The sequence below is a fragment of the Camelus bactrianus genome, chromosome 12 (assembly GCF_048773025.1).
Source record: "Camelus bactrianus isolate YW-2024 breed Bactrian camel chromosome 12, ASM4877302v1, whole genome shotgun sequence".
In the NCBI taxonomy this organism is placed as follows: domain Eukaryota; kingdom Metazoa; phylum Chordata; class Mammalia; order Artiodactyla; family Camelidae; genus Camelus; species Camelus bactrianus.
In genome coordinates this window covers 11960974-11986737 of record NC_133550.1, presented here as the reverse complement: position 1 = coordinate 11986737, position 25764 = coordinate 11960974, and the positions used below count along the sequence as shown (strand labels likewise).

The 25764-nt window shown below is 46.4% G+C and overlaps 1 protein-coding gene across 4 annotated transcripts; it reads left to right on the top strand.

Annotated features, from left to right (window-relative positions):
- Positions 1–204: 204 nt before the first annotated feature.
- Positions 205–24301, top strand: TIMELESS (timeless circadian regulator). Of its 4 annotated transcripts, none has more exons than XM_010963844.3 (29): positions 205–325; positions 11893–12051; positions 12218–12371; positions 12473–12587; positions 12683–12745; positions 12997–13098; positions 13273–13428; positions 13673–13806; positions 14003–14090; positions 14385–14561; positions 14921–15138; positions 15386–15489; positions 15633–15802; positions 17256–17390; positions 17505–17656; positions 18489–18586; positions 18676–18799; positions 18906–19107; positions 19376–19521; positions 20157–20242; positions 20326–20443; positions 20533–20615; positions 20846–20988; positions 21180–21357; positions 21449–21517; positions 21634–21752; positions 23037–23262; positions 23393–23488; positions 23629–24301. In XM_010963844.3, exons 2-29 carry the CDS (start codon positions 11970–11972, stop codon positions 23700–23702), a joined length of 3612 nt encoding a protein of 1203 aa, XP_010962146.2. In that variant the 5' UTR covers positions 205–325; positions 11893–11969; the 3' UTR covers positions 23703–24301. The 4 variants fall into 4 exon arrangements, with proteins under 4 accessions (XP_010962146.2, XP_045379233.2, XP_045379234.2 ...); XM_045523277.2 differs by having other exon boundaries at positions 18676–18823; XM_045523278.2 differs by having other exon boundaries at positions 208–329; positions 18676–18823.
- The last annotated feature ends 1463 nt before the right edge of the window (positions 24302–25764 follow it).

The window sequence follows — 25764 nt, the reverse complement described above, 5'->3', positions numbered from 1 at the left end:
TAGGAGATGGGGACGAATGTCTGTAAATTCACTTCTAATCGGACTTAGATCCCTATTATCTTAAGTCTGCACGAAATTTATAGCGCTGTGATTTTTGGCTCATGTAAGGGATTCGACTCAAATACTTCCGTACTCGCTTCCCTTTTCCTTACTTCCTCACCGACACCCCTCCACGCTCGGGGTCACATGGACCAGCCCGATCGCCCCGCCCCGTCCCGCGCGCAGGCGGGGTCTGGTCCCGCTCAGCCTGGTGGCGGGAAAGGCAGCGGCTCAGGACCTGGGAGCCGCTGTCTCCGCGGGGATCCTGAAGCCCGGCGGGGAACGAGTGAGTGAGTCTGTGGGCGAGAGGGCTCTAAGCGAACAGGGTCCCTTCGAAGCCGCGGGGGCACTTTTGCGAGGCGCGGAGTCCCGTTTCCCGCCGCCAGGTTTAAAGGCAGGGGGCGGGGCGCGCGCTCTGGGTGCGCACGCGCAGCTCCCCACCGTGCGTCCTCTGGGTGCCGCCGCGTTTCCACCTCGCCTGGGACGCGCCCTCGTTCTCGCACCGCTCGGCACAGCTGGGTCCTCGCGCGGAGGTGGGGCCGTGATAGAAAGGGACTTGGAACCCCTAAAGTAAGACAAGGTTCCCTGGCATTTCCACTTCGAAACTCCCCATCCAGTTCAGACCGAAAAAATCAGATGTGCCTGGTGGTCAGCAGAAGCCGGCATTCACTGGTCGCTTGACTTAAATCTTGGGTTTTTATAAAGTGGATTTCTCATTCCCTTCCCTCCTTTCCCTTGGGTGTAAAACTTAAAGGAGAATACTGCCTCTGCTTGGGTTTGTTAGCTGGACCATCAGTCGTTAATTAAGCTCCTTCCCTTAAGTCTCAATTCTTTACTCGGCCCTTCGTGCTGCCATTTATGTAATTACTTTTATAAAGTCAACCTAGTCATTTCAGATTAAATTTAAAAGAGCATTTTGGCCGCCCACGGTCAGATTTGAATCCTTAGGTGGGTGTCCCTGGCCTTTGGCAGTCTGACCCTGACCCTGTCAGCTCATTTTCTCAACCACCCTAACAATTTTCTCTATCTTTCGCACTTAACTCTCAGCCTGATGAAAAGAGGGTGTCCGCATTGTGCTCTTTCATGCTTCCCTACCTATGCTCCTGCTGTTCCCTCTCCTTGAAGTTCTTGCCACTTCTCCGCCAAATGAACTCTTTCAGGACCGAGCTCATCTGTCCCTCTGAAAACCTCTATTTACAGCCCTCCTAGGCCAACATAGTCACTTCTTCCTTTGTGTCCCTGGAGTATTTTACTATGATTATGATTCCATGTATTGTCAGTGGCACTTACACAACTGAGTAAAAGGTTACTGAGCCCCTAACATGTACTGTGCACTGTGCTGGGTACCAGGTGGGCAGAGATGAATAGAACAGAATTCCTATCCTTAAGGAACTGGAAGGAAGAACACATGTAAACGAGCCCTCTGCAGTTACAGGTGACAAAGAAGTCTGCCCAGGCTTCCTTACTCTTCTTACTCAGAACTCTCTTTTTAAGTTTATCTACTTTAACAGCTTGACACACCATCTTACGTCCTGTTGCCTCCAAATCTCCAGCCCCAACCTCCTCTCCCTTTACTTGGAGACTTTACCTACTTCAGTTTAGAAAGCATTAATTAAACACATACATTGTGCTGGTCACAAGGATTCATGACCTCAAGGAATTTATATTTTAGTGCATTTGTTAACAGGGATTGAGTTAGAATCACCCAAGGAGTGTTTTCAAAGCACACTCGTCCAAGCCCCACTCCCTGTAAATTCTGATTCAGTCACTAGACTCTGAAAATTCAGAGGTAAATAAGAAACAGTTCCTTCAGGGAATCTAAGGGTAATGGAGGGACACAGACATTTTAAACAACCTGTTCAAGTATTATGAACAACATGAGCTGTAAATGCCATGTGAAAGCCTGTTTATAGCACAGAGTGACACAAAAGAGAGAGGTAGCTTCTGTGTGGAGAAATCAGGAGGAAGTGCCATTTGAGCAGCCTTAAAAGATGAGTGGCTAGACTCTAGATGAATGAGAGAAGGGCATTCCGGACAAAGAAGTGTCTTGAAGGTAACCAGCAGGCAGATCATGAAGGACTTTGTATTGTAGGCACTGGGGCCACTGAAACTTCAGTTTCCTATAGTAGCGCATGCTAATGGTAAACAATTCAAATAACACTGAAGAGAAAGATAAATATTTCTCCTAACCTAGGCCCCCCAGTTCTCCCCAGAGACAATTATTTTGAGTTTCTTATGTAGCCATTGAAGGGTTTTAAGCAGTGTGGTTAAATGGCCAGATCTGGTTACCATATTGTGAGTAGATCTAAGGGAACAAGACTGGACACAGGGAAGGAGGGTAGGAAGCAGCAGAGTAAACTAAGCACGAGATAGTCAGGACCTGAAGTAAGTCAGTAGCAATGGGATGGACAGGGGCCAGATAGAAGAGCTTAAGGAAATAGAATTAGCTTGAGTTAATGACTCAAGGTATTTAGGATGACTTCTAGGTTTCTTATGTGAATAACTGAGTACATCGTGTCAGTCCCTGAGAAGTTCACAGCAGAAGCCAAGACAACTTGGGGGAAAGATGTGCCATTTTGGACATGTCGAGTGTGACGTATCTTTGAGATGTAGAGATGTAGATGGAGAATGTTCTTCATTAGTGTAACATGTAGGATTGGTGCCGTGAGAGTTCAAAGGGGCAAGAGATACAGATTTGCTGGCTAATGGCTCAGAAATGGTAGTTCAAGACATGGGAGTGCATTAGTTTGCCCAAGGAGGCTGTGTAGAGTGAGACAGGAAGAGGACTAAAGATGCAGGCCTGAGGAGCATCATCACTGACGGAGGAGAGGAGGAGCAGCCAATATGGGGTCTAGGAAAGGTTTTGTTTTATATTGGGTTTTCCCACCTCCTAAGCTGGAACATGTGGGAATGAAGCCGGTATAAAGATGAAGTTGGAAACAAACGTGAAATGAAGAAGAACCAACTGAGGAATGGGAAGTGGTTGATCAGTCACATATAGGAGGACTTAGATTAGAAGCAAAAAGGTCACCGTGGGCATTTGAAATCTGTATGTTTTTAGGCTTGAATGGAGAGAGTTGAGAGAGTTCATGTCATGATCCCAGCTGTTCCTGAGAGAAAGGGGCCAAAGACATCAGCTGAGAGATGTGGGAAGCAGTGCAGTAAAGAGGCTTGAGGGTAACGGTGAACATAAGAAACAGCTGTTCCTTGGGAAGGAGAAGAGGGAGGGGACCAGGTTTTTACTGGGAGATTTACTGGGCCAGGCTGAGGGTCCTGCTCAGGATGGCGACTGTACATTTGTTGTGTATCATTATGCAGGGTTGTTTGGTTTCCTCCAGCAAATCTGAGTCTAGTTTTGAATCCAAGAGTCTAGAAAGCAGATGACTGCATTGATCTGAGGGTGGGATCTTTTGTAAAATGAATGCAGTGAAAGGAAAAAGGAGACTTCACAGAGAGTGATATGTAGTGATACAGTAGTAGGATATGTGATCCCACTTATGCACCCTCAGATTGATCATTTTGTTTTTGAGCTCAGAAGTCTTCAGTTAGTTCCTGGTTTAAATTCTAAGTCCTTGAATTGGTAGACAAAGACAAGGTTTTCCTGTAAAGCTGGTTCCAACCTCCTTTTTCATTGCTTTTCTATGAGACTCCTCTGTTCGCAGTTGCTGCCTCCCTGCTTTTGCTCTGGCAATTCTCTGCCTAAATTCCCCTCCTCTTCCCAGCTGCCTGAACCCTATGCAGCCTTCAAAGGCCCAGTTCTAGTCACAATTCCTCCCATAAAACCTCATTGGCCACTTTAACCTAAAAAGAGCCCCAGTTTTTCAGAATTGTTTTCAATACACTTAATTAGAGCTTGTACTGATTTGTCTTTTACATTGTTTCTTCTATATTGGGTGGGTTTTATTTCTGCAACTAAATTCTTAAATTTCTATAGTACTGCAGCCACTGCACCTGCCCTGACTTTTGCGGAAAAGGTTCTCCATAAGCACTTCTTAGTGACTGAGTATAGAGTCCAGTAGATGTAGAGGAAATTAATATTTTTGAGAGTTCTTTTTGCTCAGCACTCAGTAAAGTGTTTGATATCAGTGCTTTTCAAACTTTCTTGGTGAAGGGCCAGGTAGGGTTTTTTCCCTCAAGCTGTTGCAGGCCAGTAGTTTTTTTTCTTTCTTTTTTTTTCCCCAGCCTTATTGTGATATAATAGACATATAAAGTACTTTTCTAAAAACACTTTTGTAAAATAGTAGAATCGTATTACTAGAAAAATTGAATTACTAGAAAAATAACATAAAAAAGACATACAGAATATAGACTTTTTAAATTTTAGATTGAACAACAACTCTGTCAAGTTGCTATAAGATGTTCTAAATGTGTATGCTTTGTTTCTGTATTTATCTTGGTGCAGACTGCCAACAGCTTGTGGACTGGCAGCAGGCCACAGATGACACTGGGTAGCACTGACTTGCACGGTCTCATTTGAACCTCTCCACATATTTTTCTCAATGTACCAATGAGGAAACTGAGGTTTAGGTCAAGCCACATGCTCAAGATCACCAACTTAGTACTGGACAGAACTGGAGTTCAAATGCCAAATGTCATTATGTTCACACTAGTGATTCTCAAAGCTGGTTCTCAGAGCAGGGTTGGTTTGGGGTAAAGTTTTTTGTTTGGTTTTATTTTGTTTTCAAGAAGTGAATTAGTTTTCTATTTTGAATTGCAAGTGTATTTCATATTCCACCCTTGACTTTCCTTTGGTTCTTGCATTTTGAAGCCTGTAAGTATTAATGTCAGATGAATATTACTTCATCTCAACTGCTTAGTACTTAGTTGAGTGGGAAAAGTAACTAACATCCCTTTTAAACGTCCAGGTCTGCTTTGTCTAAGGCATTTAACAAAGTTCTCATCTATACATGATGAAATGTGAAAATACAATGTAGTGAGTTTTTTCACAGAATCACATTTATGAAACTTAAAGGACTGTACTTTATCCTGGGATTTTGTCCTTAGTTTTTTTTTTTTTTTTTTTCATGTTTTAAATACTGAAAACAAAATGTAGTAATTGAGTGTTTTTTATAATAGTTATATTGAGATATAACTCACATACCATAAAATTCGTGCTTTTAAAAGTATACAGTTCAGAGTTGTGCTACCATTGCCACTGTCTAATCTTAGAACAGTTCCATCTCCCCCTAAACCCCCACACCTCCCTCCTAGCAGTCATTCCGCATTCCCTCCTTCTCCTAGTCCCTGGCAGCCAGTAGTCTACTTTCTGTTCCCATGGATTCACTTATTCTGGACATTTCATATAAATGGAATCATACATTATATGACATTTTGTGTCTGGTTTCTTTCACAGAATGTAATGTTTTCAAGTTTCATCCATACTGTAGCATGTATCAGTACTTCATTCCTTTTTATTGTCAAATAATATTCCATTGTATAGATATACCACTTTTTGTTTATCCATTCATCAATTGATGGACATTGGGGTTTTCCACATTTTGGCTATTATAAATAATTCTGCTGTGGACATTTGTGTGCAAGTTTTTGTGGACATATGTTTCATTTCTCACAGATGTATACATTAGTAGTGGAATTGCTGGGTCATATGGTAATTCTATGTTTAACATTTTGAGAAACTGCCGAACTATTTTCCGTAGCAGCTGCATCATTTTATAGTCCTACCAGCAATGTATGAGGTTTGTGTGTCTATGTTGTTATTGTTGTTTTTAAGTGTCCTTATGTTACAAAATGTAAAGATTATACAACCTTATGTTGGGTCTCTCTAAATTGAAAAACAAATTAAAGACCCACCCATGAAGTCTAGAAGCTTGAGAACCACTACATTGCACCAGTCTGTATTTAAAAACAAAGCCAAGAGAACAAAACAAAAAACCTAACCAGGAGTTTATCAATGAAAAAAAAAAAAGAATTTCTTTTTTTCTTTTCTGTTGGCTCTTTGGCAAGCCAGAATGGCTGGTTTTCCTATTGTACCTTTTGTTCTTGGTCGAAGAAGTGGCATGGGAGCATTGTTCTCAAAGTAGAAAACTCAGGAAGTAGAATAAAGTGCTCTTATTAGAATAAAGAGAAATCAAAGGGTGTGCATATCTGTTCTGTCCCCTTATCTGGCAACAGCACATGTGATTTCTCCTTTTCCCCCTTGTAGGAGGAAAGAATTTGATGGAGGTAATTATAGTGAGATCTACTCTCATGTCTATGCATCAGGATTAATCTTTGATGTTCACAGAAATACAAGGGTTTCCATGCTGATTTACTGTGGGAGATAAAAAGCACAAAAATGAATGACTGGGAAAGGTGACCAAAGGAGAACTGTAGGTTTTGAGAGAAGAGATGAGGTTTCTGCGTCTCTGTGCATAGAAGCAGAGAATGGTAATAACTCTCAGTCCACCAGTTCACCTGCCCCATTATTTCTCCCCCCCCCCCCCGGTTGTTAATCTATTTTATTTGTTTGTTTGTTTGTTTGTTTATACTTTTATTGACATATAGTCAGTTTACAATGCTGTGTCAATTTCTCATGTACAGCGTAATGCTTCGGTTATATATGAACATACATATATTCCTTTTCATATTCTTTTTCACCGTAAGTTACTACAAGATATTGAATAGAGTTCCCTGTGCTATACAGTATAGAATTGTTGTTTATCTATTTTATATATATTAGTTTGAGATTTGTCCTATTTATTTCTGAAGGAGAGTTGGGAAGGAGACCTTTGGGCTAAGAAAGGGTTTGGGAGGGAAAAACCTGGGATTATAGCCTTGGCTACCTTTTGTGTTTTTATTAAAGAGTAACATTTCACCAAAAGAATTAAAAACAATGAATATCTCTATTTTAAAATACAAGATTATTTTAACTGTTAATTTCCAAGATCCCTCATCTGCTTCAGATCATTCACGTTTTTATGAGTTGTTATTGGGAACGTTCTACTTTATGTGAGCTTTTTCAATTTAATAGGCCTTTGAATTTTAGTTTTCATAGTTAGTTTTTAAATGATATACACTTTATTGATATTCCGGTATGTTCCTAGCTGTTCTCCGGATTTAGTACCTCTGGGTTGTCTCTAGGGCTTTACCATTAAAGAGAACTTGTCTATAAAGATCTTATTGGGGTGCTTATTCTTTCTGAGCCTCTGTTTCTTCATCTGTAAAATGGAGATGATTGTACCTCTCAGGACTTGTGAGTTTCAAAGTGTAATAATGCTGTGACGGCGTTTTATAAACTAGAGTGCACTAGGAAGAGATGTTATTCTTGTTTTTGTACAAATGATTTCCTTTCTTTTAAAAATTATTTTCTTGGGTTATATTCCCTAAAATGGGCTCACTGATTCAAACAGTACAACCCAGGATAATCTGTTGATTCAAAATTATTTTATTCAACAAATATGTACTACATGCGCACTGTATGCCAAGCTCAGTTCTAGGCGTTGAGGAATGCAGCAATAAATAAAATAAAATGAAACCTTGCTCTCATGGAGCCTTCCTTTTGTTGGGCTAGTTTATGACTTATATAAATAGCATATAAACAGGTATATAAATCCATGAATCCTGGGGGTGGGGGATATAGCTCAGTGGTAGAGCACATGCTTGGCATGCATGAAGTCCTGAGTTCAATCCCCAGTGCCTCCATTGAGGGAAAAAAATAAAAATGAAAAATAAAATCAATGATTCCTAAGTGCCAGTCAGAAGAACAGTACTGGTCTATAGTAACATTTCTAGCAATCTGAAGTGAATGAGAAAGATAAGGACAATATATGGACTTTTTCATAAAGACTTGTTTATGCACCTTAAAGGGAAGGACATAACTGAGTTTATATCATATATTCTTTGTGTGTGTGTTAAACTCTTTCTTTTATGAAACAACTATGTTAATAGAGATTAGTGGGGGGGTTTCAAGTGTTTGTTTTTATTTTTAATATCCGTATCTTTAATATCCTTACCAATCAGGATAAGATGGTTTCCCCAATTTGGAGGGATACATACTGTTCATGAAATCATAAGGCATGGGAACCACTGATTTTCAACTTAACTTTATCTTATCTATCACAGTTTACAATGTGCTTATGAAGCTCAGTGGACTCCTACACTATAATAACCATGTAAGGGAGGTGGTAGGGTGGGTTCTGTCAGTTCAGTTTCTCCAGGGAACAGGCACAGAGGTAGAACTAGGGATACAAGAAATTATTGAGGAGTATGCCCGTGGTAGATTAGCAAGGAGCAGGATGGGGGCAGGGACAGCCTCTAACCACAAGGTGGATCTGACAGTCTCAGCCAACCCAATGGGAAACTCTGAAGCAAGGATTGCCTGGTAGGAGTCCTTGTTGGACAGAAATGTCTAGTGCCCCCAAGCTTAGTCATTAACGGGGGGCTGTCCAGGAAGAGTCGGGCTGAGGTTCGTTCTGTCACCTAACTACATTCTTTGCAGCTAAATGGCAAGTTATTTCTTGAGAAATCTGAGCATACACCTACATGGCTGCTACAGTATCCTTTCCCCCTTATTTTTCAGATGAAGAAACCAAGACTGACTTGGTGAAGAATAAATAGACAGGTAGACAAGTAGGCAGTGAAGCCAGGACTTTGGCCCCCACCTTGCTACCATTCTTTCTATTACAGCAAATTGCATTTAACAGTTTTTACTGAATGTCTATCCTATTAAAGACATTCAGTGCATAAAGCAACATTTAGTAGAGGAGAAATGATGTATTCTGGGTAATTATAATGTAAAGAAGTAGTTCAGTGCTGGAGGAGGAAGGACATACGGAGCGATATGTGCTGTCAGATTCTGTCCTGCTGTAGGCTATCAGGGAGGGCTTCCTGGAGACGTGGCATTGGAATTGGCTCTTGAAGTTCAGATAGGCTTAAAACTTTTGGAAGTTAAGGGAGGGTGGACCTTCCACAAGGAGGGAGCAAGGATTTGCAGAGCATGAGGGGCTCTGTGTCTTGGAATGTGTATGTTTATGTTCCTGGGTAGGGGGGCTTGATAGCCAGAGGAGGCAGCTGAGCCATGCGTCCAAGAGGAAGTGGTGAGTTGGATGGGATGTGTGATGTAGAGAGAAGACAAATAATCAGAGTATAAGTGGTCTAGAAGAGGAGGATAAGGCCAGACAGACGAGGTGAGTAGCTTCTAGTTAACTGAATGAAAAGAGAGTGAACTGTAAGTTTTCAGTCCTTGTCTGATTTTTTTCATAGTGTGTTTCCACCAGTGAGGGCTGGAACTCCTGTTTAGAGCTCTTTTATTCTAGTTCTAATGAATAGAGACCCAAGACTGCCAGCTTGGCTTGTGTAAACCCAGCTTGCCTGGGAGCTTTACTATAGAGGTTATCTGGCTCATTTCTTCCTCTACTTTGCCTGTTGCTCTCTGGTTTTGTCAAAACTGCAGGGGATTAGAACCTGAAGTCCTAGATCTCTTACCCCACCTCTTCCCTTCTCACATCTGCAAGGACTGCTGCTTCCCTATCTCCTTTCCCCTCCTGCTTTCATTTCAGTAGCCAGGTAACAGGTAGCTGTTATGTTACCCACCTGGGTTCTTGGACTCTTTAATTAACAGAAATTGATAAGAGGCCAGAAGAGAAGTTCAGGCAAGGCTTTATTGGGAACGAAAATAAGTAACTGGTACCCTTGCTTGCTCCCTGAGGAGGGGTAGGCTGCTCCCTTAGATGGAGTGAGGGTAGGGATGGATCGGTGGGTCAGGCCAGAGGGGTGGCGTAGGTGGTCTGCCCACCGCCTTGGTGGGGCTGTGTGCAGGGATCATGCGCTGAACTCTGCTTTTGCTCCTGGCAACTCAGAAGTGGCATTTGGGTTTTGGCCTTTTTCTATCTTGTTCATAATTTGCTCCAACTGCACGTCTGTGCAGTTACTTTTTAGTCCCTCATAGGTTCTTTGTATTCTGTTGCTCCAGGACATGTTTGTCCAGGTGCAAGCACTGCAGTAAAGGGTCCCAGGTCCCAGCCTATCTCATTACCACCTCTCATTGTTTTTACTTTCCGGGTAAAGTGACGTGTTGGAAGCAGCGGTTTGAGTGCTTGCTCCACTGGGGTCAATTTTACAAATATTGAATCTTTGCTTAGAATTGGTCCACTATGGATGAGGCAAGATACAGGGGGAGGCAAGCTGGGAGGACTGAATGGGGTTATCTTTCCAGACATGGCTTTGTCCCTGTTGTTAGAAGACTTTACCTTTCGCACTTTTGAGTGTCAGTGTGATGCTGTGCTTTAGTTTGAGGAGGGTGTGTTGGCTCAGCGTCTCTACAGAGACTGCTGTCTCTACAGCTCTGCTGTCTGTCAGTTTCGTAAGCTGCCACTTAGAGCAGTCAGGGAAGCCCTTTAGTGTGTATGTGTGTGTACACACCAGTGGCCTGTCTGGAAAAGCTAGATGGCATTTTGAGGAAAGTCAGAGATCTCACATACTGCACCCACCTCACTGGCGCCCAGATCTCAGGGTCTCCAGGTCCCATGAGAACGGGCAGCAAAAGGAAGTCTCCCTTCAGTTTTCCTGGTCATTCAGTGAGTGTTTTACTGGCTCACTGTCGTTGGGCTGAGCAGTCAGAAGGATAAGCCCTGAGTGAGGGTAGAGGGGTAGCAGGCAGCTTAGAGAAGTGGCCCAGTTACATAAATGCAGCGAGATGACATCAGGCATTAAACCCTGGCCCTTTGGACATGACCCATGTCCTGTGGGGGAACAGGGGTGGAGTCAGGGGCTAGAGGAAGGTATGGAACAGGGAAAGAAAGATCTTTTTAAAGGAAGCTGCCACGCGCTGAGACCAGTGCAGCTAAATGTGCTAAAGGGACAAGATTGATAGATACTCTTGGTTTTCCGCAGGAGCAGGATGGTGAATGTAGTGTGTGTGTGTGTGTGTGTGTGTGTGTGTGTGTGTGTGTGAGAGAGAGAGAGAGAGAGAGAGACTAGTGTCAAGTTTTGAAACATCCAGGATTCTGGATCTATGCCTAGTTAATTATCTGATAAGGGGTTAAGGATCTTAATAAAAAAGAGCATGCTTTAGAAAAGGAAGATGATTCTTCTGGGGAGAAGGGCAAGGAGTTTAACCAGTTGCTGTTTACTTCTTTTTCTCATGCATTCTGTTAGAAGCTGGCTTCTACTAAGATCACCAAAATTTAAGAGTAACTTCAGGGAGGAGAGTGAAGGAATTTTCTCTACACGTCCTCAGGTGCCTCAGAAGCCTCAGGGCTCCTGGATCAGATCTTCAGTGCAATCACTGTACAGTTAGAGCTGGGTTTTCTCGATTCTCGTGGCACAGAAGAGCTGTAACTATGAAAGTAGAGGGACTGGGTCTGGCAATTTTAAGGGAGAGGGAAGCTAATTCCCCTCTTCCTCCACAAGGCTGCAGAGCTTCCCCGGGGGAAGGTCTCCGAGTTGACACCTTTCGCCACCCAGCCTTTCTTTCTACTGGGGGCTCTCTTGGCTCTGAAACAGACTTTCTACAGTTTCAGACCCAAATTAGAAGATGGGGCAGGTGCTTAATTCTTAGGCTTGGAGCTGCCTTGGGTTTTGTTTTCTTCTTTCCTTTAAAAAATTTTTTTTATAGTTCTTTATTTTTATTTTTATTTGAGGTACTGGGGATTGAACCCACGACCTTCTGCATGCTAAGCATACGCTCTACCACTGAGCTGTACCCTCCCCCGACCCGGAGCCTCCTTGGTTTTGATACGGTAGAAGCCTTAACTTAAAGCTTCCCCTGGGACTAAGAACAGCACTTTTGGTTCTGACAAAAGTAAAGCCTTTGGGGATCTTGTTCAGAAAACTCTGAGCATTAGGGCCCTGCCTGTTCCCCTCTCCCTTTTATGGAGAGGACCTTACATTTGTTATCTTTCCTTGTCTCTGCAGGCCTCATCATTTCTGTCTCCCTTGCTCTACCTGCCTTACCTGTCAGCTGGCCCACTGATGTATAGATTTTGTACACGATGAACTGTGAACTCCTAGCCACGTGTAGTGCCCTTGGGTACTTGGAGGGGGACACATACCACAAGGAGCCGGATTGCTTGGGTAAATACCTTTTTGAGGAAACAGGTTTTTTAAAAAAAAAAAAAAAACAAAAAACTTTCTTGAGTCGAGGTGTTTTGAATTTCTCAAGCCATGGGTGTGAAAAGCACGTGGGCTTGGGTGGGGCTCCTTCTAGGGTTCCGTGTAAGTGTTTATCCTGTCCCCGAAGAGAGTGTGAAGGATTTGATCCGCTACTTGAAGCACGAGGACGAGACGCGAGATGTGCGGCAGCAGCTGGGGGCCGCGCAGATCCTGCAGAGCGACCTTCTGCCCATCCTTACCCAGCACCGCCAGGACAAGCCTCTCTTTGATGCCGTTATCAGGTTGACTCCCCAGCTTTTTAACTTTTACCACATTCCAGCCTTTGGCGTTTGTGCCTGGTGAGAAAACTTAACAACATCTCCCTCCTTCGTTGCCTCCCCAGGCTGACGGTGAACTTGACGCAGCCAGCCCTGCTCTGTTTTGGCAGTGTGCCCAAGGAGCCCAGCTTCCGGCACCACTTTCTGCAGGTGCTCGCGTACCTGCAGGCCTACAAAGAGGTGCGGTTTTCCTTCAGAGTCCCCGGGGCAGCACCTGGGGGTGGTGGGGAAGGGGTGGGTGGGGACTACTTAAGGCCCATCCCCCTACTTCATAGGCCTTTGCCAGTGAGAAGGCTTTTGGAGTCCTCAGTGAAACCTTGTATGAGCTGCTGCAGCTGGTGAGTCTCCACCCAACAGGACCCCAGCGGACAGAGCCCCAGGCCGGGCACTGTCAGGACATACTGAGTTTGCAGATATGGTCCCAGGCCTTGGAGATAACATTGTCCAATCCATTGTCTCTGCTGCCTCAGGACAGCTAGAACTCTACTTTCTTAATTCTGATTCTCCTCTGTGCCTCTGTCCCCCAGTCAGGGTAGATGGCGCCCGCCTTCCGTAGGGAGCCTCTTCCTCTAACTCTTCCTCTGACTAGGGCTGGGAGGAACGGCAGGAGGAGGACAACTTGCTGATTGAGCGGATCCTGCTGCTGGTCAGAAATATTCTCCATGTCCCAGCTGACCTCGATCAGGAGAAGGTGATCTTGGGTTGTCCGAGTTCTTGTACTTGGTTAGGTCCAGCTGCCCCTTTTTCTCCGTTCTGTCCTCTGACAAGTCTGGGAGAACTTTGATCAAGGAATGTGTTGGAGAACTTCATGGAAGGCCGTAGAACTGAATGACCTCCCTCTTTCCCCTCACCCCTCACCGCTCAGAGGATCGATGATGATGCCAGTGTCCACGATCGGCTTCTCTGGGCAGTCCACCTCAGTGGCCTGGACGACCTGCTCCTCTTCCTGGCCAGCTCACCTGCGGAGCAGCAGTGGAGCCTACATGTGCTGGAGGTCATCTCCCTTATGTTCCGTGATCAGGTGAGACCCTGTCCTGTTGCTCCAGTCCCTTCCCCTATGTCGTTTTCTGCTACGCATCCAGAATTGCTCTTGTGTCATGATTGAATTATCTGGGGAAGGCAGGTGACAGGTAGAGTTGCCATGTCTTAAGTACAGTGTCCCATCAACAGTGCTATTTTGTTCACTCTTCCTGTCCCCACTAGGAATGAACTCACAATAAGGAATGACTGTCCTTCTGACTCTCCCCTCCTTGTCCCACATGTAGCACCCTGAGCAGCTGGCAGGGGTAGGGCAGGGACGCTTAGCTCAGGAGCGGAGCACAGATGTGGCAGAACTGGAGGTGCTGCGCCAGCGTGAAATGGCAGAGAAGAGGACTCGGGCCCTTCAGCGAGGCAACAGGTGAGTGGCGGGGAGCTGCTCTACCAGTGTTCCCATTCCTGCGCTACTGGGAGTGCTGGGGCTTGGGCCAAGTGCAGACAGTGGTGGCCGGAGACCATTCTGCAGTTACAGCGTGCTCTGATGTGTTGGTGAAAGAGAGTAGGGATGGAGCTTCAAGAACATTGAGGAATCACTCTGGACCTTTTTTTCTCTGCAGGCATTCTCGATTTGGGGGCTCCTACATTGTCCAGGGCTTGAAGTCCATTGGGGAGAGGGACCTCATCTTTCACAAAGGTCTCCACAATGTAAGTATGTGCCCGTCGGGGGTGGGAACATTGTGGAGTGGGGGCCCTATGAAAGGTAAGCATCTCTGGAGTAAAGCTTCTCTGTTCTTGGGCTTAGAAAGCTGGAGACTAGGAGAAATAGAGCCTTTGGCATTATTGTCTTTACCTATATCTTCAGTTAGTACCAGAGGGCAGAGGGAGAGCACCTTCTGTGAGTTTCTTCTGAGAAAACTGCAGTACCAGAGACGTGGGAAGAGCTGCAGGGGAGGGTGGTGGTTAGGAGTAATTCTAATCCCCTCAACCCACACCCCCCAGCTCCAAAACTATAGTTCTGATCTGGGAAAGCAGCCCCAACGGGTGCCCAAACGTCGCCAGGCTGCCCGGGAGCTGTCTGTCCAGCGCCGCTCTGCCCTCAACGTGAGACTCTTCCTCAAAGACTTCTGCTCTGAGTTCCTGGAGAACTGTTATAACCGGCTCATGGGCTCAGTGAAGGTGAGAGCCTAGGGAGGATGGAGTAGGGAGGGGATGGGGCCGGCTGTGGGTAAGAGGGGCAAGCTGCGGAGGGGCCGACAGGAAGCTGACCGTGGAGTGTGGACTAGTAGGTGGGAAGGGCACCCCTGAGAGATGCTGTCGGGGTCAGGATGGAGTGGGTTATTGGTAATGAAAAAAGGGCTCTAGAGAAATTGCTCCAGAGGAAGGGGAAGGGGATGGGGGGAGAACAAGAGAAGGATGGAAATTGTGGGTCCTAGAATATTGTTACTGTGGTGTCCGGGGTCCACCTGGTCATCATAGGACAGCGGGAAGTTGGAAGCCCTGAGGTCATAGAATGGTCTGTTTTTCCTGGACGTTAGGACCACCTGCTTCGGGAAAAGGCCCAGCAGCACGACGAGACCTACTACATGTGGGCCTTGGCCTTCTTCATGGCCTTCAACCGAGCTGCCTCCTTCCGGCCAGGTCTGGTTTCTGAGACCCTCAGTGTCCGCACCTTCCACTTCATTGAGCAGAACCTCACCAACTACTATGAGATGATGCTGACCGACCGCAAGGAAGCTGCCTCCTGGGCGCGCCGGTGAGTGGGAGGAGAACTGGGGTTAGAGCGGATGTCTTGGCCAGGCTGGGAATCTGAATACCTGAATTTTGGATGGTACTGCCTTTCCTCTTTCAGGTTGAAGGTGGTCAGGCTGGGGAGCGAGGACTGGCTGAGTCATTCAGTTTTTGATGAAACAGTTTGAGGAGGGGAAGGTGCAGAAGGATGATGCTGTTTCCATGAGCCAAGGTCCTAAGTTGTCTTCATTTCACCTCTGTCCCTCTCGCAGGATGCACCTGGCTCTGAAGGCCTATCAGGAGCTGCTGGCCACAGTGAATGAGATGGACGTGTCCCCAGACGAGGCTGTGAGGGAGAGCAGCCGCATCCTCAAGAGTGAGGCCCCAGCCTGGCCTCTAATCCACCTCCCCCGCTTCTCCACCCGAATCCCACTCTTCCCAGCCCCAGCTTCGCCCATCTCTCCTTTGCCCAAACTTTCCAGGCCAGTCCTTCCATTCCTTTCTCTTTCCCATTTCTAGACAACATTTTCTATGTGATGGAGTACCGAGAACTCTTCCTGGCACTCTTTCGAAAGTTTGATGAGAGATACCAGCCCCGCTCTTTCCTTTGTGACCTGGTGGAAACCACCCACCTCTTCCTCAAGATGCTGGAGCGGTTCTGTCGGAGCCGTGGGAACCTGATGGTGCAGGTACTGGGCAGCCCAGGGTGTGGAAAGAGCTGGGAGGAAAGGGTCCAGGACGGGGGTTCTCACATTTTCTGTAGCTTAAGCTGATCTGTGAGAACTACCCTGAACTGAGGGCAAGCGTTTCCGTGGTGTTGCCAGTGTGAGTCTGCCTTGTGAGTTTCCTTCTCCCGTTAGGCGAATCCCTGATCTACCATAAATATCTTAATTCATTCAGGAACATTTATTAAACACCTGCTCTGTGCTAAGCACATAGACTCTGAGGGTTCATAATTTTAGAATTTAGTAATTAAGCTGTGATATTTCTTGATTATACTTCAGAAGTACTGTAGTGAGATGGAAAGAGCCTTAAATTAAAAGTCAGAAGGTCTGGGATCTCGCCCTGTGTCAGTTATTATTAGAATAACTCAAGCTGCTTGGGTCAGCCTCCAGATCTTTTAAGTTGGTTGCAATATCTATCCATGAGCCTGAAATGAAATAATAAATGAAAAGTCTGGGGCCACCTCAAGGAATTTGTATCCTGGAGACACAGGGACTCTGCTTTGTGAAAATATTCCTATAATTCTATTTGCTACAGCTTAAAATCCGGTCAGAGCTGGACTTGAAAAGGGCTGTAGTACCAATGAGACTTTGCTAAAAGTTCTTTTTACATTCAGGGCTCTGTTGTATTATCAGTACTAATGGATGCTGTCATTTATTGAGTGTTTACTTTGTCACAGGTGTTATGCTAAGGTTTTCCTGTAAGTCTCACCACACTAGGACACATACATGGAGTGGTTAAGCAACTTGTCCAGGGTCTTACTGGTAAATAGCTAGCGTCAGCACGTACATCCTGATCTGCCTGACTCTGGAGTTCATGCTCCTGATCTTTGGTGTGTTTATAAGTTCCTTGAATTGAGCATGAAGCTTATTAAGGGCCTGATAGCCCATGCTGTTTGCTCACAGAGAAGACTGGTTCACAGCCTTGGCTTAGGGGAGCAGGGCTGGAGTATCGACTCATTCTCCTGTTTTTCAGGAGAAAAAATTATAGTTTACATTTGCAGAGTGCTTTGCATTTTACAAAGCCTTTTCACGTAGAATTTCTTGTCCTCCTAGTAGATCTGTTCATTCTGTAGACTTTTGCTTAAGATATCACTGCTTTGGGGAAAACTCTGGCCCCCAGGAAATGAGCCAAGTGCTTTTCCTTTTAGGCTCAGCCACGTTCTCGGTCTTATCCACACTGCAGTGTCATTTGCTTGTGTGCTTACCTGTCTCTCCCCTAGTAGACCACAAGCACCTCAAGGGCAAGGAAATGTGTGTTCACCGTTGCCTTCCTGCTGCCATCGAGCAGAACATAGCGGTCACACTGTGAATGTCTAGTTAATTCAGACGTCTAGTTAATTAATTAATAGAGAAGACATGGATAGGAAAAAGGCCTCTCTAGCTCTCCTGCCATCCCAACACAGCTCTTTCTCCATAGAACAAGAGAAAGAAGAGAAAGAAGAAAAAGAAAGTCCCAGACCAGTCCGTTGCTTCTGGTACGGTCCCCTGCAGCCCAGGGGAGCTGGAGGCTGTGTGGCCGTCCCTGGCCGAGCAGCTACAGTGCTGTGCCCAGGTACGTAGCTGCAGAAACCCTGTCTTTCTCAAGGGTAGTGCTCTGGGCAGGCTGTCTGGGTCCCCCCAAGCCCCTCCTCGCACTGTTCCCACAGCTTTAATAATCCCTCTCTAGGATCCTGAGCTCAGTTTGGACTCTATGGTTCCCTTTGATGCGGCCTCAGAGGTGCCAGTGGAAGAGCAGCGGGCAGAAGCCATGGTGCGGATCCAAGACTGTCTCCTGGCTGGCCAGGCCCCCCAGGCCCTGGGCCTCCTTAGGTCTGCCCGGTAAGAACCCTGCTTACCCATCCTCCTGGATCCAGCCCCGGGGCTTTTAGGGGCAGGGGGAGGCTTTCTCTGAGGTACCAGGTTCTCAGTCTTCAAAAGGGAAGTTCCATCAGAAGTCCTGGGGCCCTGTACTGAGTCAAGTCCTGGCGAGTTTTGATTGGTTTATTGGGGAGGTTTATTGTTTGTTTTCATTTTACTTTTGAGAAATACCAGAAAGTACAGCTAATTGGGGGAAAAAATAAAGATAATTCTACAAGCCAAATATAGCCATCATTAACGTTGTTTTTGAGTTATCGTCCATAGTTTTTTTCCCCTCTGTGTTATATATACAGACACATATACCTTCTTTCACAAAATCAAAATATTGCAATACTGATTAATTTTTTCACTTCTTAAACATTGTGAGCATCATTTCACATCAGATATAATTCTGCAATTGTTAATGCTTTTGAAACACCATCGTGTTGAGGGGAGGATATAGCTCAAGTGGTAGAGCACATGCTTAGTGTGCACAAGGTCCTGGGTTCAATCCCTGATACCTCCTCTAGAAAGATAAGTAAATAAATAAACCTAAATAAAACACCATTGTGTGACTATGTACATCTGTTCAACTAAACATCAAGCATTTAGATTGTTTGCATTTTGTTCCTATATGGTTTTGATTGCAATGTGGCTTCTGAGGGAAAGTTTCCCTCCAGTCTTTTTCATCTTTGAGATAACCGTTCATATCCTCTTTCTGGCTAGAAAATAAAATAAGTCTAAATTTCTTCTCCCACTTCAAATTGTAACTCAGATTCCCTCTGGTGAAAGCCTTTTTCTCTCTGTGCCCCAGGGAGGTGTGGCCAGAAGAAGATGTGTTTGGTTCTCAAGACATTTCCCCAGAGGAGGAGATCCAACTGCTGAAACAGATCTTCTGGGCCCAGCTTCCCCGTGAGTCTCCATTTCCTTCATGTCTCTCTCCATCCAGCTCCTGTCTAGCCCTCGTCGCAGAGACCCAGTGAGCCCCATTCTTTCTGTAGGGCAGCAGGGCCTGGAGGAACGAGGGGTGGAGGAAGAAGAGGAGGAGGAGGAGGAGGACGAGGAAGAGTTGCAAGTGGTCCAGGTGTCAGAGAAAGAATTTAATTTTCTGGACTACCTGAAACGGTGCGGCCCGAGAGGACTGAGATGGTGCCCGGATGGAGACTGGGGCGGTGAGGGCGAGCAGTGTCTTTCTCATGCCGACGTCCCCTCCCTCCCTGCCTTGGTGCAGCTTTGCAAACTCAACTGTCGTCCGAGCCTACGTGCTGCTGCTGCGCAGCTACCAGCAGAACAGCGCCCACACCAACCACTGTGTCGTCAAGATGCTGCACCGGCTAGCCCACGATCTCAAAATGGAAGCCCTGCTTTTCCAGCTTTCCCTCTTCTGCCTCTTCAATCGTTTGCTTAACGACCCTGCTGCCGGGGCCTACAAAGTGAGGGGATACAAGGAATGGGGGTCTGGAGGTGTTGGGGGGCCTGGGATAAAGGGATAGTCTTCAGGAGATAAAGTGCACTGAGCGGTGCAAGGCTGAGAGATGAGCGTGGTGAGGAGGTGGGCAGGAGGGTTGAGGGGGCTGCAGGGGGAAGGGTAGAAGATCCTGAGCCAGGAAGGGGCGTGTAGGAACAGGTGTAGAGAAAATACCTGGAGGGCTGTGTTTATATTTAGGCCCCAGGCCTCACAGCAGCGTCCCTCCCCTACAGGAGCTAGTGACTTTCGCCAAATACATCCTGGGCAAGTTCTTTGCATTGGCTGCCGTCAACCAGAAAGCCTTTGTGGAGCTGCTGTTCTGGAAGAACACGGCTGTGGTTCGAGAGATGACTGAGGGCTATGGCTCCTTGGATGGCGGGTGAGCTTGGGGATGGGGAAGGCTGGGGGGTGAGGGGGGTGGATGTGACAGTCCCAGAGTGTCAGAGCTGGAAGAGCTTGCAGATCAGTTAGTGTAACCTTTCTCTCCCTTTCACAGGTGAGAAAACAAGCCCTGAAGGTGAAATGCTTTACCTAAGGTCACGCAGGAGGGGAACTGGGATTGAGCCTACGTCTCCTGTCTACCCTTGTTTCCTTCTCCTTCATCAGCCTCCATGGGGTGGGGGTCAGTGGGGAGTGGGGTGGCCCCCTAGAGACAGAGTGTATGTACCCTGTCCCATGATGTGCTGGGAAACTGTAAGGATGCACAGACATGTTTGTCATCTCTTCCTGAGCATCTCACTCCTCTCCTTCCACTCTTCTCTCTTTCCCATAACACTCCCAGTCCCTGCAGCGGTCAGGTTCCATAGGCCCAACCTGGAAAATCTTAGTTTGACTTTTGGGTGCTTAAGTGGAAGAGGAGTGAGAGGAAGGAAACACACCTTAGGCCTCTGCTAACGGGCTCCTTTGCAGTACCTGCATCATCCTTATTCCTTTTGGAACTGACCAGAGGGCACCTTTGATCTCCTCTTTTGGGGCCAACAGCCTACATGCTGCCCTCCTCCTTTCCCTGTTTAGATCCTCCAGTCGCAGACCCCCTGTGTGGAGCCCAGAGGAGGAGGCCCAGCTTCAGGAACTGTACCTTGCCCATAAGGATGTGGAAGGTGTGAGGCCTTGAGGTCTGAAGAGTAAGGAGGGCAGCCTGAGCTCTGGGACCCCCCTTCACTGCCTTACTCCTCCCCCCCAGGACAGGATGTGGTGGACACCATCTTGGCACACCTGAAAACCGCTCCTCGGACACGCAAGCAGGTCATCCACCATCTGGTACGGCTGGGCCTGGCTGACAGCATCAAGGACTTCCAAAGGTACAGGCCTGTGCCCTGGAAGGAACTGAGATGGGGAATCCACCGTTCAGTCCCTGATTCCCCTCTTCCCTGGACACATCCCTAAACAGGAAAGGTACCCAGATTGTGCTGTGGACGGAAGATCAGGAGCTGGAGCTGCAGCGGCTCTTTGAGGAGTTCCAGGACTCTGATGGTAGGTGAGGTGGAAGCTCAGGGGGCTTCCGAGATGAGGGCCAGACTGTGCGTTTCTTCTGCTGCTTCCTGTTCCCAAGGAAGGCTTGTCCTGTCCCTTCTGCCCACTTGCTCTATTTGTGATGTCGTTTTTGAGTGAACTGAGCCAGCCTTTCTCCACAGACCTCCGATTTCCTTTATTAATCCCTTTCCCCTGCTGCTCTTGGGCATTCGCACTTCCCCTCTCTTTAGACGTCCTGGGTAATATCATGAGGAACATCACAGCCAAACGCTCACGGGCTCGAATCGTGGATAAACTGCTGGCTCTGGGGCTGGTGGCTGAGCGGCGGGAGCTGTACAAGAAACGCCGGAAGAAGTTGGCGCCCTCAAACTTGGTAACAGTCTTACCCTGGGTCTGCCGGCTGGGCCCACCCTACTGAAGTGATCCTTACAAGTAGCCCACCCAGTTCTTCCTGCCTCAGGATGCTCTGACCAGGTCTCCCAAGTGGGGCGGTCAGGAACCAGAGGACTCCACCCAGTTCCTCATCTGGTCTCCTTTATTTATTTTACTCTCAATGAAATTTAGCCTAATGAAGAGGAGTCCCTGCACAATTTTTGCCAGGAAGATCTAGAAGAAGAGGAGAACCTGCCAGAGGAAGAGAGTGAAGAGGATGAAGAGAGATGGAGGAGCTCAGAAGCAGAACAAGCTCATGGTACCTCCAGCCTTTCAACTCAAAACCTCGGGCAAAGCCTGCATCTGGAAGGTGAGGAGGGAAGTCAGGAAGGTTGGGAGAGACATCTCTGGTGGCGGAGCTGGAAGTATGGGCCAGATACAGGTTTCCCTCTTTCCCATAGGCTTTTCTGCTCCCCTCCTGTGGCTCCAGAATTGCCTGATTCGAGCAGCAGATGATCGGGAGGAGGTTGGTAAGTGGATAAATGACGGTTTCAGGAGGACTGGAGGCTCCTGGAGACCTGGTTGTGAAATGGAGGACCAGTTCTTTCTTCACAGCTTCACCATATGATTGTTGACCCCGTCCTAGGCTGCTCCCAGGCAATTCCACTGGTGCCACTGACGGCAGAAAATGAGGAAGCAATGGAAAATGAACAGTTTCAGCAGCTGCTGCGAAAGCTAGGGGTTCGGCCTCCTGCCTCTGGGCAGGTAAATACACCAGTTATTGCATCAGCCAAGCCCCGCTGGTGCTACTTCAAGATACACCTCCCACTCCTCCTCCTCTTTTCCTGTCATCTCTGACCGTGACTCCTATAACAGCCGTCCTGCAAGTCTTCCTCCCTCCTGTCTTCCACTCTGCCCCCTGAGTTGTCTTTCTAAAATACAGCCTTGATTATATCACTCTCCCGTCCAGAGCACTTGCTGGTCCCCCACTGTTTGCAGAGCAGAATTCACAGCCTCCAAGGGGCATGCCTGGCCTTGGCCGACCTTTGCAGCCTCACAGCCATGCCACCCGCTCTCCTGCCTTACTCTGTAGTCATCCTGGGCTAATTTCCATCCTCCAAACAGTAGGCCTTTTCATACCATCAAACGTTGGCCTTTTCATACTATCAAACAGTTGATCGTGCCAGTCCCTCAGCTGGAAGGCTCCAACTGCAGACACGCGGTGACATGCACGTCACCTGTCTTCCTGATGAACTTGCACCGAGTCAGTTCAAGAGTCAATTCAAGAGTCAGTTCAGTCGTCACCTCCTCAGAGAAGCGGTTTCTATTACTCTTTCAACCCCTGAAGCGGAAGTACAGTTGCCTCTGGGTTTCCAAGGAGGGGATTGGTTCCAAGACCCACTGCAAATACTGAAATTCACAGATGCTCATCTCTTTTATAAAATGACATAATATTTGCATATAACCTATGCGTATCATCTGTAGATTATTTATAATGCCTAACACAATGTAAATGCTATGTAAATAGCTGCCAGTGTACAGCAAATTCAAGTTTTGCTTTTTGGAACTTTTTGGAATGGTTTTTTTGTGAATATTTTTGAATCACTTGGTTGAATCCGTGGGTGTGGAACCCATGGATATGGAGGACCGACTGTAGTCACTTTGGTGGCTGGAATTTGTTCATTCCCATAGTATAGCCCCAATCCTGTGGTCTTACAGTACATTGGTTCTTTCTCCCATTAGATTGTGAGTTCCTTGAGAGCAAGGATCAAATCTGACTTAGGAGATCCCCAGGGGCCATTATTCATTTACTTACATAATTGACAACTATATTTACTGGGAACCTCCTGATGTATCAGACACTGTGCTCAACACTGGGCATATGCTGGAAAAATAAGCAATAAGTAGAGTTCACAACCCTTGTGGAGCTTCACCAGTGTAAGCTCCACATGTAAGCTCATGTTTATTCAGTGAGTAATATCAAAATCTGGTGAACCAGAGGCTGCTCCTTTCCCACCACTCTCATTTTCAACTTCTTTGCCCCCGTAGGAAACCTTCTGGCGAATTCCAGCCAAGCTGAGTCCCACCCAGCTCCGGAGGGTGGCAGCTTCTTTGAGACAGCCAGAGGAGGAGGAAACGCTTCAGCCTGGACTAGAACCCAAGGTCCCTGGAGAGCAAGGCCCGGAGGAGGAGCACCAACAGGAGCACCGAGCACAAGCTCTGCGGGCCCTCCTGTTAGCCCGGAAAAAGAAAGCAGGCCTGGTGTCCCCGGAGGGTAATAGCAGGACCACTCTTGTATTGAGTGCTTACTACGTGCCAGCCGTGTGAATCAAGAGGGCTGATAGAGTATTTTGAGTCTATGAGGACCTAGTTCCCTAATTTTATTCCTCCTGTGGTCATTTCAGAGGAAGGGACTGATGAAGGGAAAGAGCAGCTGAAAGTGGCACCCAGGAAGAGACAACTGCTGGACAGTGATGAGGAAGATGAGGACAGGAGCCCAGGTAGAGCGTCTGGTCGGACCTGCTTTCTCCTCTGCCCTCTAGCACTCCTCTCTCCAGTCCTGAAGATAAATGCTGCCATCCCCCTTCTCCCTTAACATGTTTAGGTAACCTCTCTCTTCTTACCCCTGACATTCCCACAGCACCAGAGTCGGGAGCTCCAGGAATCAAAAAGAAGAAGCAGTTTCAAATTGAGGATGAAGATGAGAGCGACTGAGGAGCCAGGAGTCTGGGGGAAGAGATAGATCTGTTTTTGGGTGGTGAATTTAAATCTGAGTTTGGAGGGCGGTACAGGATCCAGAAATTCCTCTTCCTGGACAGGAACAGTGGAGTCCTGGGCTTGCCTATCGATTTACAGTCCAAGAAGTTCAGGCAACAGTGTTGGCTTCCTGTATAGTCACTTCTTCTGTCTCCCCGTTTTATCAGTGGGCCTCAGTAGCTCTCTGGAGACTTACTCCTCTTCTCATTTCTTTGAGTTGATAGCACCCCTTAGCAAATGAGAGGAGGGAGTGAAATATAGAGGGCATCTTGGACCCCTCTTACCAGTCTGTTCCTTTTGGCTTTCAGCTGGAGGGGGCTCACAGCACCAAATGGGGAGTTCTGTGACATGATGGGTGAGGTGTAGGACCATCTTTGAAGGGCACCAGATGCTCCCATCCTCATTTTCTTTCCTGTGATCACCCTCTAGACACCAGATTGAGCCCAGTTCCTGCATTTGAAGTAGGGTTGGGATGCAGTACTCTCCAGATGATGAGTGTGTTTGGTTTATATTTGGTATTGATTTAAACATGTAAAATTAAAAGTTGCCCATGTTGATCCGACTTGCCAATCTGTCTAAGTACCCCAGCTCTCCACCCGTTACATTCATGGAAGAACTTTTAACTACTAGGGTTAAAAGAGACTTACCAGCCTTCCCTTTTCTCCCACTTTCCCTATAGAAGACACAGAAAAACATTTTCACCTCAAGATCCTCTGTCTAGGATAAATCTTTAGTGACAAGAGCATGCATGAGAACAGGCACATGAAAAGAAGCTCAATATTAATCATAGAGAATCACAAATCAAAACCATAATGACAGATCACCTGACACCTGTCAGAACGGCTATCATTAAAAAGACCACAAATAACAAACGTTAGCAAGGATGTGGAGAAAAGGGAACCCTTGTACACTGTTGGTAGGAATGTAAATTGGTGCAGCCATGTGGAAAACAGTATGAAAGTCCTCAAAAAAACTAAAAATAGAACTATCATGACTCAGCAATTCCAAGCTTGGGTATACATCTGAGAAAAATGAAAACGCTAATTCTAAAAGATACATGCACCCCCATGTTCACAGCACCATTATTCATGATTGCCAACATAAGCAATTCGTGTCCGTCAACAGATGAATGAATAAAGAAGACTCACACATGTACACACAATGGAATACTACTCAGCCATAAAAAAGAATAAAATTTTGCCATTTGCAGCAACATGGAAGGACTTGGAGGATATTATGCTTAGTGAGGTAAGCCAGAGAAAGATAAAGCCTGTGTGATATCACTTATATGTGGAATCTAAAAAATAAGCTACTGAATGTAATGAAAAAGAGACAGACTCATAGATAAAGAGAACAAACCAGTGGCATTACAGTGGGAAGGGGTGAGGGGCAAAATAGGGGTAGGGAAGTAAGAGGTACAAACTATGTATAAAATAGTTAAGTTAAATGATACATTGTACAGCACAGAATATAGCCCAATATTTTATAACTATAGATGGAGTATAACCTTTAAACATTGAGTCACTATGTTGTATACCTGAGACCTACATAATATTGTACATCAACTATACCTCCAAAAAAAAAGAAAAGAAAAAAGCATATGCATCAGGAAGAAGCAGGAGCAACAAGAGAGAAAAAGCCAGTTTGTCAGCACAGAGGTAGACAAAGTCCAGGTAAGAAAGATGTGAGTAAACCTTGCAAATCTCTTGTCTTTCCTTGTTCTTGGAAGCCATCAGTTCTCTGGCTCCCTTGTGTTTCCAGCTGAGGTAGGGTGAAGGTAGAATTGTGAAGAAAGCCATTCAGATTAGGGAGAGCCCTCGCAGTAAAGGATGTGTTTCAACTGCCTTGTTTCTCTGACTTGTTTTTTTCCCTTCCATAACCTCTAAAGATAGAGGTGAAGCTAAGTCCAGGGTAACTGAAGTTTTCAAGGGCTAAGACACATTTTGCCAGTTAGAGTAAAGTGTATAAACCTTGTCTCTCCAGGTGTCTTTACCCTCTCCCATTCATACTATAATTATCT